The sequence below is a fragment of the Neovison vison genome, chromosome X, assembly GCF_020171115.1.
Source record: "Neovison vison isolate M4711 chromosome X, ASM_NN_V1, whole genome shotgun sequence".
NCBI classification, from domain to species: domain Eukaryota; kingdom Metazoa; phylum Chordata; class Mammalia; order Carnivora; family Mustelidae; genus Neogale; species Neogale vison.
Window position 1 is genome coordinate 79,138,234 of NC_058105.1, and position 16,378 is coordinate 79,154,611.

The window sequence follows — 16,378 nt, forward strand, 5'->3', positions numbered from 1 at the left end:
GATAAGGACAGAACACACGTCTCTGAATTTGCATAATCATGTCAGAGTGAAATTTCAAGGCCAGGGACCCTCATTATGTGGCTTCTTTTCTTGCTGTTAGTTCTATTGAATCCACTTCTGCATCAGATGGTCACAGGTGAACCTGGGAAAGATAGGAAACCATTACTAGTCAAATTGTCATCGGCAAGACTTTATTTCTCATGGAGTTTTCACCTGTCCAGTTTTATTGTATGGATTTTTCTCTTCCACTAATACTCATTATTGATTTAACAAAGGCTGATGTATTAATATTTTCGGAGCTCTGTCCTGAGGAGATGGTAAACAGTGTTTTTGGAGAGTCTGAGGAAAGGGGCAGTGGGGAGGGAAAGGCGGAGGGTGAGGTGAAGGTGTGCGGGGCGGGGGTGGGGGCAGAAGGAGAGACGTCACGGCAAAGAGAAGGGGAAGGATGAGGGGCACAAGCAGAAAGAAGTAAAGAGACATAGGAGTAGAGGCTCACACGTCAGGAGGCTTCCTATAGGCTTGGCATTGTTTTTAGCTCTTTCTCTACAGATAGAATTTTAAAAGTCATTTAAAAGTCTCTTCAACACTGGGAGGTAAATATTTTTAATGTTAACATCCCCTTTTTACAAACCAGAAAACCGAGACACGTAGAGGTTAAGAGGAGGGGAAATAACTTCCCTGAAGCCACCTAGCCAGCAAGGGCAGAGTCAGGGTTGTACCCAGGTCAGAGAGAAACATAAAGAGACTTGGGATTTGCCCCTAAACTGCAGTGCACCTCAGTGTCCAGTGTCCTCTGGCTCAAAAGGCAGGTGAACGTGTGCAGCAGCTTAATCTGATTACGCTGCATCTGGGTATGGATTGATCCTGATGTCTCCTCAGTGCGTGAAACACTGGGGGGTGGCAAGTCACTCTAGGCACATCAGTAAGTGGGTACCTGGTTCATATCAAGGCCTGTACATGTGGACGTCACCATCATTATGATGATGGACAGTAGTTTATGGTATAATGTTGGGAAGTAAAACAACAGAGAAAAGAGTGTAGATGACCTCCCCGCTCCAATCTCATTTTAAATCGTCATTTTAAAAAATGTATAGAATGAAGCCTGGATAACAGTGAAGTCATTTTCCCTAAGTGTGAAACTCTTAGATAATTGGCAGATAACGTCTTGTTCGCTGTTGGATGTGCTGTATCTTCTCTGTTATTGCACAACCAGTGTTTCTGTTATACGTTTTAAGTCATTTTGATGAAGACTCCAGCTTTGATATCCTTGCCAGGAGAAACACCAGTCAGGGCATTTAGTGGAGAGAGGAGATCTATGGTTCAGTAGAGAGGAGCAGTGGGGGAAGCAGAGAGCTTTGGGCGGAAGGTTAGCTAAGTCTGCAGTTGCTGTGAAATCACCCCAGAGGATACCAGCCAAAACCAAATCAAACCAGATAGCAGCTTGCTTATCCCAAAGAGGAGACAGTTGCACCATTGAGATGAGTATCTGCACGAAGATTTCTTAGATTTTTATTCTCCGTTGGCCCCTGTGGTGCAGCAGGGCGACATGTGGTTCTTAGGAGGCAGTACTGCTCTGCGCTGGGCTGTGGGTGAGAGCAGCAGCCTCACCTGAAGCATTCTCCTTTTGTGGGCCAGTTGGAGTACTTTCCTTGATGTCTGGAAGCCGACGGATTCAGAAGAGAAAACAGGAAATACACAGCACAGCAGTTAGATCCAGCTCTCCTCCAACAGATCCCTACATCGCAAGTGAGCCACAGGCACAGGTGTTGTAGTCATTGGTTGGGAATTAGCAGGTTGGGTTGGGAGACTCGAAGAAGAAACATGGAAGTGAATAAACGGTGAGAGAACACCTCAAGAGGGGGCAAACCACGGCCATCCTGTTTTCTGGCCTTGCTTTTCTGCTAAGAAAATCGTGTGCTCCGTTACTATGGGGAGAGGGCATCCTGGCCCGAGGTCTGGGAAGGAATCACTGCAAGTGGTGATGAGTATTCTGAGGACCCACCATCAGCGGTAACAAGGGGACACTGAGTGTGTGAAGGCGCAGAGGCCTCTGCCTTTACCATAGACTCAAAGCTCTTTAGCCCTGCTGAGAGTCATGCTGCTTCACCTTACAGAAGCTCAGAGCCACCATCTAGCAAAACTGCTGGTGCTTCTCCACATCCTAATCCAGCTCGGGGTGTCCGCCCAGGCACTGCTCACTGATCTGCAGGAGCGTAATGGTGACCGTGTGTGTTTGTGCACAAGTGCGTAACAGGCATAGGGACAGAGACTGTTCATTTAACTGTGATTCACCGAGTTCCCAGCCACTATCTGGACACTGTGTTGGGTGCCTGGGAGATGTAGTTAGTAAAGACACTTCCCTGCTTTTGTGCAGTTTATGCCAAATCATCAGAGAGTAGTTAATCTAACCATCATACCAAGAAACATAAAAATTACACCTGTGATTAGTGGTACAAAGAGGTGCACTTTATGGAGGTATGACTGATAGGTAGAGCTGTATGTATTTCATGTGTACAACTTATACGCCATCTCTGCCATCTCGGACATAGATGGAACCATCACCTTCCAGGGTTTTCTCCTGCCCCCTTTGTCTTGTGGGTGTGGTGATTATATTCTTATCATTAGTGGTAAGAACACTTAACATAAGATCATCTGGTAGTGCTTTTAAGTATACAACACGGTTATCATCAGCAAATGGCATGGTGTGTGCAGTAGAATGCCAGAATGTATTTATCTTGCATAATTATAAGTTTGGACCTTTGACTATCACCTCACGGTTCACCCCTGCCCCGATCCCTGGCAACCATTGTTCTGTGCTCTGCTTCTAAGAGTCTGTTTTAGATTGCATATACAAGTGAGACAATGCAGTGTTTGTCTTTCTGTGTCTGCTTTATTGTACTTAGCCATCATGCACCCCAGGTTTGCACGGCATGCTCTTATCCATAGAAAACCCTGAAGACTCTGACAAAGACCACACCAGACCAAAACAGTGGTTAGAACTAATGAGCAGATTCGGTAATGTTGCTTTCATTTTTAAAAAGAGTTTACTGGATGTGAGATTGTTGGTTGCTGAGCATTTTGAATGATTATCCCCCTCCTTCTGTCCTCCGTTTTTTTCTGCTGAGAAATCTGCTCTTTATCTGATTGGCTTTCCCCCAAAAGGGGGAAAAAAAGGAAGGGTCCTTTTCTCTTGCTTTCAAGAGTTTCTCCTTGCCTGTGGCTTTCAGCATTTTTTACTGTGATGTGTCTGAATCGCTTCTTGTTTATCCTGCCTGGGGTTCCCTTAGCTTCTTTCAGGCAGTATCCTTTTGAATGTTTTCTTCTGCCCCTTTTCGTCTGCGTTCTGGCACTCTCCTGCATCTCGGTGGGTGTTCTTAAGAGTGTCCCATATTTCTCTGCAGCTCCGTTTATTTTGCGCACTTGTTTTCCTCTCTTTCTTCAGATTCTGCAGCCTCTATCTGTCTTTCTTCAAGATGTCTGAATCTTTGGCAGTTCAACTACCGTCGATCTCCTTGAGTGAATTGTTTTACTTCAGTTATTGCGCTTGTCAACTCCAGAACTTCGATTCGGTTCTTTTTGGTAATTGTTCTCTCTTTATTGTTATTCTCTGTTTGATGTGACATTTTCATCATACCTTCCACTACTTTGATTGTGGTCTCCTTTTGTTCTTCGGACCTATGTATAACAGCAACTTGGAATACCTTGTCAAATCTGTCATCTGGTCACAACCATAGGCAGTTTCTGTGGCTCACTTCTTCATACTTTCCTGTTTCTTTGCATGTATCCCAGGTTTTTTATCCTTGTCTGGAAACCTGACAATCTAAACTAGTCCAGGTGCTACACTGTCTAAAATACTGGAGCAGTTCTGGGTACTGGACCATCCCACCCCTTCCCACGTTTGTTACTGCTGTTTGCTTGTTTAGCTGTTTAGTGTCTGGCTGGTTCATTTAGAGTCTGTTTTCACTCCTTACTCTCCCCCTAGCCTCCCCCCCCCCATGCTAGCTGTGTTATGCTTCAGATTTTACTCCTCAGGGAGAGACGACTCGGGGATGCCCACTGTCACCCTGCGGTAACTGGTTCGGGCAGGGCTCTCTTGGATTGTCTCTTTCTCTGACCAAACCCAGCTGTTCAGGTCTACTAAGTGGGGGCCGCTTCTGCTGTTTTCAGCAGTACCTGGCTATGTTGCTTCGTAATAGAAACCTGTGAAATCCCTGCTCCTTTGAAGGGCTAGCTGTCCACGTTAGTGTTAGAGATCTTTTTTTCTGACCCCAAGCGGGCTCCTTCCCGCTGTCTCTTCTCCCTGATTGTCTCAGGTAATCCAGCCAGCCTACAGTTGATCCTCTACGTTCAAGAATTCCACCAATATGGTATGGGTTGCCTTTTCCACGGGCTCCACTGTTTTGAGAGTGCCCCTGGGCCTAACCTTCAAAACACTGATTTGAAAATGAAAAATTCATTCCTCCGGGAGGAGCTATCTGCTTCCAAACCTCTGAGCCACAACTCTGTAGTTGGGAAGTGGGGACGATGGTGGCACATGGTGGCACACTTCTCCTTCCTGTTTTTTAGTGTGCTGCTTTGTAGTGTGGCTTTTTACAATGTCTGTTTTTGATTGTTTATGGCTGGTATATAGAAACAATGGACTCTATTGTACTGACACTGTACTGATGTTGTATTTTGTTACTTTGCTGAACTGGCCTCTTATTTCAGGTAACTTTTCTGTGGATTCTCTTTAGGGATTCAGGTTTGCCTGTGACTAATGACTGTTACATCTTTCTTTCCTCTGGACTTTTTTATCGGCTGGAACAGGCAGTAAACTATTGACTAGAAGTGGCAAAAGTACACACACTTGCCGTGTTCCCTGTCTCAGAAGGGCAGCATTCACACCTTCAGGATTCGTGGTTATATTAGCTTTAGCTCTTTCTGTAGCTGCCAATTATCCGTTTAAGGATGTTGCCATAGACTGAATGAATATTGCCATCTCCCCAACATTCATGGTGAAGCCTTTCTCCAGTATGATGGTAATTGGAGGTGGGGCCTTTGGGAGGCGATCAGGTCATGAGTGTGGAGCCCACATGTGTGGTATTTGCACCCTTATAAAAGGGACCCCTGAGCGCTCCCACAGCCCTCCTGCCATGTGAGGACAAGAAGTCAGCAGTCTGTGTGGCAGGAGGCAGGGCCTCACCAGATCCTGAATCTGGCTGGCACCTTGATCTTGGGCTTCCCGGCATCCATAAGTCTAAGAAATACATTTCTCTTGCTTTTGTAAGTCATCCAGTCTGTGGTAGTTTTGTTACATCCGCCCTAAGAGACTAAGGTAGAAATCCCTCTCTATAGCTAGCTGATGTGCTAGGCGTTTTTATCAAGTACATTTTAATCAAGTGCTTTTTATGCATCTGTTGAGATGCTCATGTATTTTTAGTCCGTTTTTATGGTCAGTTAGAGGGATTGATTATCAAGCACTCAACCCATCTTGAAGCTGTAGAGCAAATGCCATTTCACCATGGTATTTTATCTTTTGTACGTATTGCTGGTTTCAAACAGCTAATATTTTATTTTGGATTACTGCATCTGTGTTCATGAGTTACATTGCTCTTGTTAGCCTGAAAAGTAAAACAGCCAGTTATGTTACCAGCAAAAATGGGTTTATTCAGGAATAGCAGAGAATTAGAAAATTGGAGCAAGCAACCTAAGGCAAAATCCTAGGAAAGTCCAACAAACAACGGAGAGGAACGTTATTTTGTGGAGAAGGAGGAAGTCGGGAGGGGTTGTTTGGAACAAAAGTCCATTGGAGAAACAGCAAGAGTTCAGAGTGATGACAGTTGCTGGCTGGCTGACTTGCAGGAGTAGTCCCTATCTCATAGGTGATGCCATGTACATCTTTGCCTGTTGGGGCCTATAATTGAGGTTCTTTCATGTTGATTATTCTTCTGTTGGCTCTATAATGGACAGCCCTTCCTGTAATTGATGTTGAGCAGTATGGCTCTCCCTTCTAGGCTCTGGACGCTACTTTATACTGATATTTCCCTTTTTTTTTTTTTCCACACTCTGTAATCTGTATTCTTAAGAGATGGTATCCTGCTTTGGTGTCAGGATGTGGCTGGCTCTGTAACATGCTTTGGGAAGTTTAACTAAACTCTTCTTCAGTTACCTAGAAGCTAGAATGTAAACAACGAAGCCGCTTAAGCCTTAATTTTTTTGTGAGGGGACGGTTTTTATTTTGTGTTTGATTTATTGAATTCATTCTCTTTGACAGATGTAGGGCCATCTGGGTTAACGACTTTTTTTCTTTTTAAGATTTTATTCCTTTGAGACAGAGTGCGAGCCAGTGCCTGAGAGAGCGAGCGTGAGCCACAAGCAGGGGAAGAGGGAGAAGCCGACTCCCCGCTAAGCTGGGAGCCCGACCCAGGGCTCCATCCAGACCCCAGGATCATGACCTGAGCTGAAGGCAGACACTTAACCTGCTGAGCCACCCGTTCATTTTTACCAGTCTGGCTAAACCTATTAGATTTACTGATCTTGTGAAGGAACCAGTTCTTAGTTCCTTTGTATTGTAGCGATTCTGTGATTTCTACTAAGTTGATTTCTTTTCAGATCTCCATTAATTTCTTTTCTCCTTGCCTTAGGTTTAAATTGATTTTGCTTTTGAAATTTCTTAAGGTGACAGCTTAGATCATTGATCGGAGATGATTCTTCTTTTCTAATATAAGTATTTAATGATAGAAATTTCCCTCAGTGCATTGTTTTAGATTCACCTCACAAATTTTGATACACCGTGTTTTCCTTTTCAGCTTCTTGCAGTTTCTTCCTTGATCCCCACGTGACTTAGAAATGTCATTTAATTTCAGAACATTTTGTGGTTTTCTGTATAGCTGGCTGCAACCCATTTCTATTTTAATTCTTTGTGGTCCGAGAACCTAGTGTGTGTTTCAGTCCTTTAGACGCCGAGATCTACATTATGGCACAGCGTATGGCCTGTCTTGGTGAGCACTGCCTGTGACTTCAAAAGAATGTCAATTCCACTGTCTTTCTGTAAGTATCAGTTAGGTCATGTCTGTGGGGAGTCATGCTCAGGTGTTTCCATAGAGAGTCTGATTGTATTGTCCACTTGTACTTTCAGTTGTGGGCAGGCGAATGCTGAAGGCTCTCATTATAACCAGTTTGTCTTTGTTCTTGGTTTTATCAGTTTTTACCTCTTGTGCTTTAAAAACGCATGCACGTTCATGATTTTTTCATCTTCTCGATGACGAGACCTCTATTTTATTACGTCACTCTGTCTCTTCCCTTGTGATGATCCTCATTCTGAAGTTTACCTGGTGTGATAGTAATTTAACCCCTCTAGCTGCTCATCTGATTCACGTTTGCTGGGTATATATGTCTCTTTGTGTTTGGGGTGCAGGCACAAAATACCACAGACTGGGTGTCTTATACACAAACTTATTTCTCACTGTTACGGAGGTTGGACATGCGGGATCAGGGGCCCACCTGGTTGGGGTCTAGTGAAGGCCCTCTTCCTGGTCACAGATTTGTGGTCGTGCCCTCACATAGTGGAAAGACAATGTGACAATGTGAGTGGATCTCTCCAGAGCTTCTTTTACTTAAGGCCCTGATCCCCTTCATGCGGGCTCTGCCCTAGGACTTACCCCTCCCGAAGGCCGGCCTCCTCTAACACTATCATCTTTGGGGGTCCGGCTTTAACGTAAGAGTATTGGAGGAGACACCTTCAGACCATAGCAGTAACATTTTCCATTCACTTACTTTTAACTTATGTATGTATTTATGCTTAAGTGCGATTCTTTTGATAGTATGTAGTTGTGTCTTGCTATTTTTATCTGAAGGAACAAATTAGGACTTTTAATTGACATGCAGGCAGTGTACATTGAGTGTGTTAACAGTTTACGTGTACATCTGCCATCTGGCTGGCTGTATATTTCTATCATATGTGTTTTTTATTTAGATTTTCCTATTCCCGCCATAATTTTGGATCAGTTGAGCATTTGCTGTTATTCCATTTTATCTCCACTGTTGGCTTACTAGTTAAACACCTTTAAACAGTCTTTTCAGATGGTTGCTCTAGGGTTTACAGTGTATATTGGTGCTTCTCGCACCATACCTTCAAATGATATTCTGCCACTTCATGTACACTGTAAGAATCATACGACTGTATACCTCTCCTTCTTTCTCCCATCCTTGGTACTGTGGTTGCCTTCAGTGTCTTAAACCCCGCAATACATTGTTCCTATTGTTACTTTCGATAGTTCTCTTCTAAAGAGATGAATTACTAGAAAAAAAATTCGTATTCACCCATGACTTTACCATGCCCAGCCCTGTTCAGTTGTCTGTATAGATCCTGATTTTCTTTGGTTATCATTTACCTTCTTCCCGGAGAACTTCCTTTCACATGTTTTATAGGGCACATCTGTTGGCTGTGCATCTCCTCAGCTTTTTTGTTTGCTTTGAAATTTCTGTTTCACCTTCATTTCTCAAAAGCATTTGCATGAATCTGAAAATTCTGGGTCACAGCGATTCTGATGAGTAAGTAGCCGCCATCCTGTTTGTTCCCGTGTATGTAACGTGTCTCTCTTCTTTGCTTTTCCCATCAGAGGGTGTCAGTGTTGGTGTCTGAGTCAGTCTTTCTGCTAGTCAAGTTGGACTTCAGTTCTGTTGTTGCAATAGTTGGTTTAACCCTACCATAAACTAGATTGATAGACAAAAATCAATTCTATTTCTATACATGAGCAGTGAATAATCCAAATAAGTAAGAAAACAATTTCATTTACAATCGAGGCAAAAGAATGACATATTTAGGAGCTAATTTAACCAAACAGGTGTGAGAGGTACACACTGAAAATCACAAAACACAGCTGAAAGAGAGGAAAGCATACTGAAATAAATGGAAAGACCTCCTGTGTTCATGGATTGGGCACTTGATGTTGTTGAGTTCGCGACATTCCACAGGTTGATCCAAGAAGCATTCAGTGTAATCCCTATTGATAGTCTAACTGCGGTGTTTTAGAAATTGAGAGGCTGATCCTGAAATTCATGTGGAAGTTGCGGGGTCCCAGAATAGCTTAAACCATCTCACAGGAGACAACCAAAGTTGGAGGACTCACGCATTCCGATTTCAAACATTATTTCAAAGCTCCAGTAATCAACATGATGTCGTACTGATGTAAGGATGGACATAGAGATCAACGGAATAGAATTGAGGGTCCGGAAATAACCCATACTACTATGGTGAGTTACTTGTTGGCAGCAGTGCCAAGACAGTTAGGTGGGAAAAGAACAGCCTTGTTCGCAAATGGTGCTGGGACAACTAGGTGCTCACATTTAAGGAAATGAATTTGAATCCAGAGGTCACACCACAGGCAAAAATTAAGTCAAAAGGGATCAAAAAATGTAAGAGCTAAAACGATCAGGCTTCCGTAAGAGAGCATAGGAGTATATCTTTGTGACTTTGGGTTGGGTGACAGATTCTTAGCTATGACACCAGAGCACAGATAGTAAATGCCAAATGGATATAAATGAACTTCATCAAAATTAGGGAAAAAATTTTTGCTTTAAAGGACACCACAAGAATGTGGAAAAGCAAATACAAAGAATGGGAGGAAATATTTGTGTATCGATAAGGGTCCAGTGTTCCGAATGTAGAAAGAATTCTTACAAATTAACAGTAAAAGGACAACCCAATTAAAAATGGGCTAAGCATTTGAATAGACATTTCTGTAAAAAAGATATACAAATATCCAAGAAGGGCATGGAAAGATGTTCAAAAATATTAGTCGTTAGGGAAACAAAACCTGAAAGCACAATGAATTACAACTTACCACCCACTAGTATGGATAGAGTTTCAAAAATGAAAATAAGAAGTGTTGGGGAGGATGTGCAGAAACTGAAATCCTCATACATTGCTGGTGGGAATGCAAAATGGAACATCTGCTGTGGAAAATAGTTTGGCAGCTCCTCAAAAAGTTAAGCAGAATTGCTGTCTGACCCAGTTATCCCACTCCTAGGTGTGTATTGAAGACAAGTGAGGACATAAGCTCTCGCAAAAACTTGTATAGGAATGTTCTGGCAACCTTAATCACAACCGTCGAAGAGTGCAAACAACCCAAATGCCAGCCATGTCATGAGTCTATCACACGTGTGGTGATACCATATCGTAGAATAACGTTCAGGCAAAAAAGAATGGAGCCGTGATACTTGCCACAACATGGATGAATCCTGAACACATTAAGCTGAGTGAAAGAAGCCATGCTCAAAGGCTGTTTGATGTGTGATCCTATTTAGTGGAAATACCCAGAGTGGACAAATCTGTGAAGACCTGAAGCCGAGTAGTGAATATCCAGAGTTCCTGGGAGAGGGGATTGGGGAGGGACTGCTAATGGTATAGGGTTTGTTTTGGAATTAGATACTGGTGACAGTTTGCACAACCTTGTGCCTGTACAACTAAAAAGGGTGAATTTGACGGTACACGACTTGCAGTTCAATAAAATGAAAAAAAAAATGAAAGCAGTACGTACCTTTGAATAGGTTTTTGGCCATTTTTAGAAATGCGGTTGGCTATACCCAAAAGACATAGTAAGCTGTTCAAATCTTGTAGCCGGATGAGGTGTTGTGTCCTTCTTGTCCCTGTTACCCGTATTTACAGACTGCACGTGCGCACACATATACACGTACAGACCCTGGTTGACGTGGGAGTACTTCTTACATGCTACTCCCCATTTAAAAATATATATAAAAGTAAAATAAAAGCAAAATAAAGCTCTCTGGCCAGGACAGATTTGCTCCTCTCATTCCGTTTCAAGGCCAGTGGGTGCTCCACGGTATGATACGAACACGTCCTCTCTCATTTCCCCTTCCAAAGGGTGTTGACTACTAAGGGCCATTTAGAGTTTCTTTCCCCCAGAAATTTCTTCTTGTCATTATACACACAGCTCTGTGCCTGTGTGAGTATTTAAGACCAGTTGGTAGCAATGGAGATTGCTGGATCAGAGGTTCCTTCAGTACAGAAACATCTCTGAAGTACTTACTTGTGGACCTGATACTGTTCTAAATGCTGGGGAGACATCCCAGAAGACGCACACGTGCGCTTCGTTTCATGAACTGAAATTGTACTGAGGGTGGGGACAGGGTGGAATCAGATTTTGATAGATGCTGCCACAGAGCCCTGCGAAGTTCTTTTACCAATTCATGCTTCCCTCGGGGTAGCTGAGGTAACAGATGCCCCTTTGCTGGCCACCTCAGCACCCCATTCATGGAGCAGGGGCTGTTGACAGGAGGCTGAGCGCTTTCTCCCAGGCTGCCTACAAGATCGTGGAGTCTGCAGCTCGAATGATGCCTGTGGGGATTTTTTTTTTTTAAGATTATTTATTTATTTATTTATTTATTTGACAGACTGAGATCACAAGTAAGCAGAGAGGCAGGCAGAGGGGGGGGGGGAAGCAGGCTCCCTGCCAAGCAGAGGGCCTGATGTGAGGCTTGATCCCAGGACCCTGAGATCAGGACCTGAGCCGAAGGCAGAGGCTTTACCCCACTGAGCCACCCAGCCGCCACCCTCACCCGCCCCCCTCCCCCGCCCCACCCCGCCACCGCCGTGAGGATTTTAAGAGTAGTGAGACCGATTGGGGCACATGGATGGCTCAGTCGGTTAAGAGCCTGTCTTCGGCTCAGGTCATGATCCCAGGGTCCTGGAATCAAGCCCTGCATCAGGCTCCCTGCTCAGCAGAGAGCCTCCTTCTGCCTCTCCTTCTGCCTGCCACTCTGCCTACTTGTGCTCTCTCTGTGTCTGTCAGATTTATAAATGAATGAATGAATGAATGAATGAATGAATAAATAAATAAATAGCGAGACCGAGAGAGAACAATCCACTACCCATTTAGGTGTATTCCCAGGTAGGAGGGGAGCTGGGGGTGATGTGACCCTCTCTGGGCAAATTACCAGAGTGTGTGGGGACAGGAGAGGGTGAGAGGTTGGTAGAGGAGTAGTGGGTAGTACCTGCCTGTACTGGGATGTACCACTGAGAGAGCCAGAAGAAGCAGTCCGCTTTGGGAGGGACAAGTGGGAGTGAGGGAGCCTTGTGTTCCCAAACCATTGTGTGCAGGGTGCAGGGGAGCTCACTACCATGCAAGGACCTGTGCCTCCCCCAAGGTTGCCATCACCCCCCTTCTGACCCCAACCTGTCAGCTCTACAGATTCTAATCAAGTGGGGACCAGAGAAGGTGACAGTGGGGCACGTGAACGCTTCCCTGATGGGTGAGCAGGGCAGAGATGAAGGACACCAGTGGATCTGATTGGTCTAGGTGGGATTGTCTACCAGGATCTTCCAGGGGAGAGAACTCCCAATGGCTGCAGGTTGGGGTGTCCTAGAGAGGTTAACGGTGCATAGGTGGGGCTTCGAAGAGTGGAGGTGGAAGTGGAGTGTTTGGAAACCTGCTGTGGAACCTCAGGCTGCTCATTCACCAAAAAAGGCTGAAGATGCTGGCCAGGTCGGTGGGATCACTGGCTTTTATTCTGTCCTCTAGTCTGTCTTCCAGTTCGGTTTTTAAACAGTGGATACTGGATCCCACAATATGGATACCAGCGCCCAATAAGCAGTCATGAAATCTTTCTCCGGTGTCCCGTTATGTGCCCAGCAGACTACATGCGGGTCCTGGATGGGCAGAGATCTTTCAGAGACATATTCATGACATTCTCCAGACCAGGTTTCTCCAGGGAATCCGACAGTGACCCACTCAGCCCAAAGAAGTGAACACTTAAATGATGGGATTTTAAGCAGGAGATGTCTGGGTGAGAGTAGGTAAGTAAGACATAGGCGGGTTCTCAAGTCAGTGAACTTCTCACCAGTCCTGACTGGATTCACACCTGAGTCTGAAAGGCTGCAGATGTAAGACTGGGTTCCTATGTTCCCCGGTTCCCGGGGGAAGTGGCCTCAGAGCTGGGCCAGTGTGTGTGTCCCCTGAGGAGGACAGGGTGCACCAGTTGGGCCCACATTTGGCTCTGTCCCCAAATTCCACAGCCTCACAGTAGATACATGCCCGTGAGCAAATAGCCCTGCTCCATTGTTGGCCTCGTGGGGCGAGAAGAGGGGGAAATGCATGCGCCTCACAGTTTGCACAAAGCCTGGCAGGAACTGGAGACCCTCATGCCACCTTTCCCTTTAAAGCAGAATTAGGGATTGAGAGGAGGGGACAGCTTTCCTCTTTGGGGAGATGATAAGGTGGAGGGGTTGGTGGAGCAGGGGCACCCCTCAGTGGTCAGGTGCGTGGTCTGTGGCACGTGTACCTGGCAGGGCAATGTGAACCCCTTCACCATCTCCTTCCCCCACTCGTGTTCACTGGCTTGCAAAGGATCTGCTGACTGAAGGTGTCCTTTCTGTTCGGGGCTCCGGTGGACACGGGGAAAACCAGGTGGCTGCAATGCCTGCAAGGGTTAGGAGCTGAGAAGGCTGAGGGGAGCACTGTGTTCAGGGTGAATGAGCTGCCGGCCAGACCTTCCTGCAGGCAAGGTGGCAGAGACCGGACCTACCCCGAGCAGCATGGGACTGTCCTGCTCCACCTTCCACAGCTTTCGCTCCTCAGCAGGTGGGCTCTGGGACCTTAAGGACAGTGTGAGTCTCCTGAGGATGGTATGAACACTGCCAACCTAGACGATATCCCTATTTTGATGGGCGGAGGGCTCCACTGTGTGTCAAGCCTGGGGGGGGAGGGGGCTGCTGCCCTCCTGGGCGTGGCCTGGGCCTAGTGCAGCCTTGTCTTTGTCCAGAAACAGCCAACAATGGCAAAACCTGTGAGTCACCCATCCTCTGGAAAAGGAGGTTCCTGGGGTGCCTGGACGGGCCCACTAGGATAGGGGCTAATACCCTGGAGACAGCTGTGCTCCTGAAAGGCTCTCTGTAGTTCTGCCTTTTGGTCTCCGTGTCTCACTCGTGGGGCTGGGTGAGACCTCACTGTGGCTCTCGTTGACATCTGTCTTGTATGGGGTGAATTTTTGTATTGAGGAGCAGGATGTCATTTCTCTGAGCTGGTTTGGGATCTGTCCAGGATTTGAGATGTCTTGAGCTGTGTGAGGGTGTGCCGGCATGTGAGATCACTGAGATGTGGAGTGCTGTGTGTCCCAAGTGAGAGTTCTCTGGGCTATTTAGGGCTTCCTCCCAGCGTGTGAGGTATTTGACCTGTTTTGGGTGCAGGGTGCAGCATGGAAGGTGTTTGGGGCTGTTGCCATGAAGTACTTTAGGAATTAGGGTTTGAGCTCTCCTGACAGTGTGTGTCGAGGTTGGCATATTTGAGCGCCTGGGGGTCCAGTACTCTAGGTTGTGAGATCAAAAAGGTTATTTGTTACAGGACAGGGGGTGTCCGAGTAAGCTCTGTGTTCACAGTACAGGTGCTCTGTGCTGTTTGTGCGTCTGCATGCAGGGTTGTGAGCTCTGTGGTTGTGTGACATGCAGGGTGTGTGGTCTGTGAGCTATTTAACTTTCTATGTCGCAGGTTGTTAGGTTCCTAAAATGTATGTGGGTCTGTATTTTAGAATTGATTTGTCTTTGAGCTGTTTCTTGTCTCTCTCCTCGTTTCTTGAGTTTCCAGGAATTTGAGTTCTGTGCCTTGTTTAATCTTGTGTGTCCACTGCATTGCAGTCTCCTCGCTGCCCTTTCCTGGGTCTGGAGCTCATTCTCTCCAGCTCCCAACAACCTGGCTTTCTTGTCTAGGCCAGTGAGTCTGTGTGGTTGGTTTCCCTCGATGTGTTATTGGGATCGTTTGGGTTTTGCTAGCTGTAGTGTGAGGTCCATGAGGTATTTGGGAGTCTGTGTCCAGGTTGTGATGCTTCCGAGCTGGGGGCGGGGGTGGGGGGATATTCCGGTCCCAGGGTGAGGTCTCCTATGTCTGTGGTGCTGTGTTGCAGGCATTGAAACTTCTGACCACGTGGCTGTTTATATTCTGACAGAGACTTTGTCACGTACCGAGTTCAGACATGAGGTGTTTGTGACCTCTGCCCAATGTTTCATTCTGACAGCTGTCCAGAAAGACGGAGCTCAATCTGAATGAACCGCCGGTACTCATCCATTCCAGCTCCCAATAACCTGGCTTCTCGACCATTGACTCCCTGTGGTGTGCTTCCCTCAGACCCTTCCCTAGGGTTGGGTTCTCCCAATCCAGAGCTGTAACTTACCTATTTCATGCAAATCTCAAGTACAGTTTGAAATGGTAGTCAGTATCCAACTAAAAACACCAGAACCAGTGCTTCCCTAAAGATACTCTTCACAAGACATTTTACTGAATCCCAAGAGGTTCCAGGTAGGGACCCTGCTGCCCTTTTGATAGGGAGTTGTGGGAAATTTCCTTAAAATACAGGATCTTTTTTTTTTTTTTTTTAATCCTTTCTCTTGCTGGTACCTTGAGAGGCTCAGGCAAGAAAGGCATTCAATTTTACGTTTTTTAACAAACAAGCAAAACAACCGTAAAACACACACACACACACCACCCAGTACACCCAGTAGTAAATATAAGGAAATTGTATTGGAAATGTAAATGGAATCCTGTGATTAATTATAAAACTAAATTTCTGATCACATTAGATGTCTGTCAGGATTGGCTGTATTCCAGCTGACGGGACAATCAAAGATGCCTTCTTTCTCCAGATCTCATAGGCTGCAGCTTATAATCTGATTACTGCGGTCTAAGTAATTGACACCAGTGTAGGAATCACAGAGCCTATTAAAAGCACGTCTTTTCCTGTGTCACATCATGACCCCTCTGCCTGTGTGTGTGTGTGTCGCCCCCACGCCCCTCCACCTAGACAGACTTTCTCAGGAAATACAGGAGGCACTACCAAGGAAACAGACTCTGACCCGTGGAACACAGACTGGAGCCCAGTGATGTCCCGGGCTCTAGCAGTGCCCATTAGAAGTCTCAGTCTCATCTCCGCTAAAAATGGCAACCTAATTAGAGAAAAGAGAAAAACAGCTATTCTTTCAGACAGCACCGGTCGCGCATGGCTCAGGGAAAACGCTAGTCCTGAGACACTAATGTGCGCACGACCTGTTTGGGAGATTCTCCCTCTCTCGCTCTCAGGCTCTTAGGCCCTCGCTTTTGTTCGTTCCTTCCCAGGATCAGGTTCCCACCACCCCGTGGCTAGTACACCCCCTCGGTTCCTCAGCCCAGGCCGTGAAGCGCACCTTCCAAAGTGGAAGGGTTAAGACTAAGACCACCGAGAGGAAAAGTCCTCCCGGCTTCCTAGGCTGACCAGCCGCGCGCGTCTGCGCGCGCACACCCCAGGAGAGGAGAGGCTGTGTGACGTCATAGGAATGGGCCCAGGGGCCCGAGGCCCGGTGCTTTTTATCCTTTCTCGGGCGGGGCGGGGAGGGAGCCGGGAGTGTCTGGGGGCA

General features: G+C 46.1%; 1 protein-coding gene across 15 annotated transcripts in view; it reads left to right on the forward strand.

Annotated features, from left to right (window-relative positions):
• Positions 1–16,378, forward strand: part of LOC122897647 (protein FAM156A/FAM156B-like) — a 40,977-nt gene that overhangs the window by 11,132 nt on the left and 13,467 nt on the right. Inside the window, exon 4 of one of the 15 annotated variants that reach the window (XM_044235998.1) lies at positions 10,011–10,509. The exons of 13 other annotated variants lie outside the window; for them this stretch is intronic. In XM_044235998.1, coding sequence (XP_044091933.1) covers positions 10,011–10,031 — 21 coding nt within the window. In that variant the 3' untranslated portion in view covers positions 10,032–10,509. Of the gene's footprint in view, positions 1–10,010; positions 10,510–13,564; positions 13,581–16,378 lie in introns of those variants that run through there. One more of the 15 variants, XM_044236006.1, reaches the window with a different exon arrangement.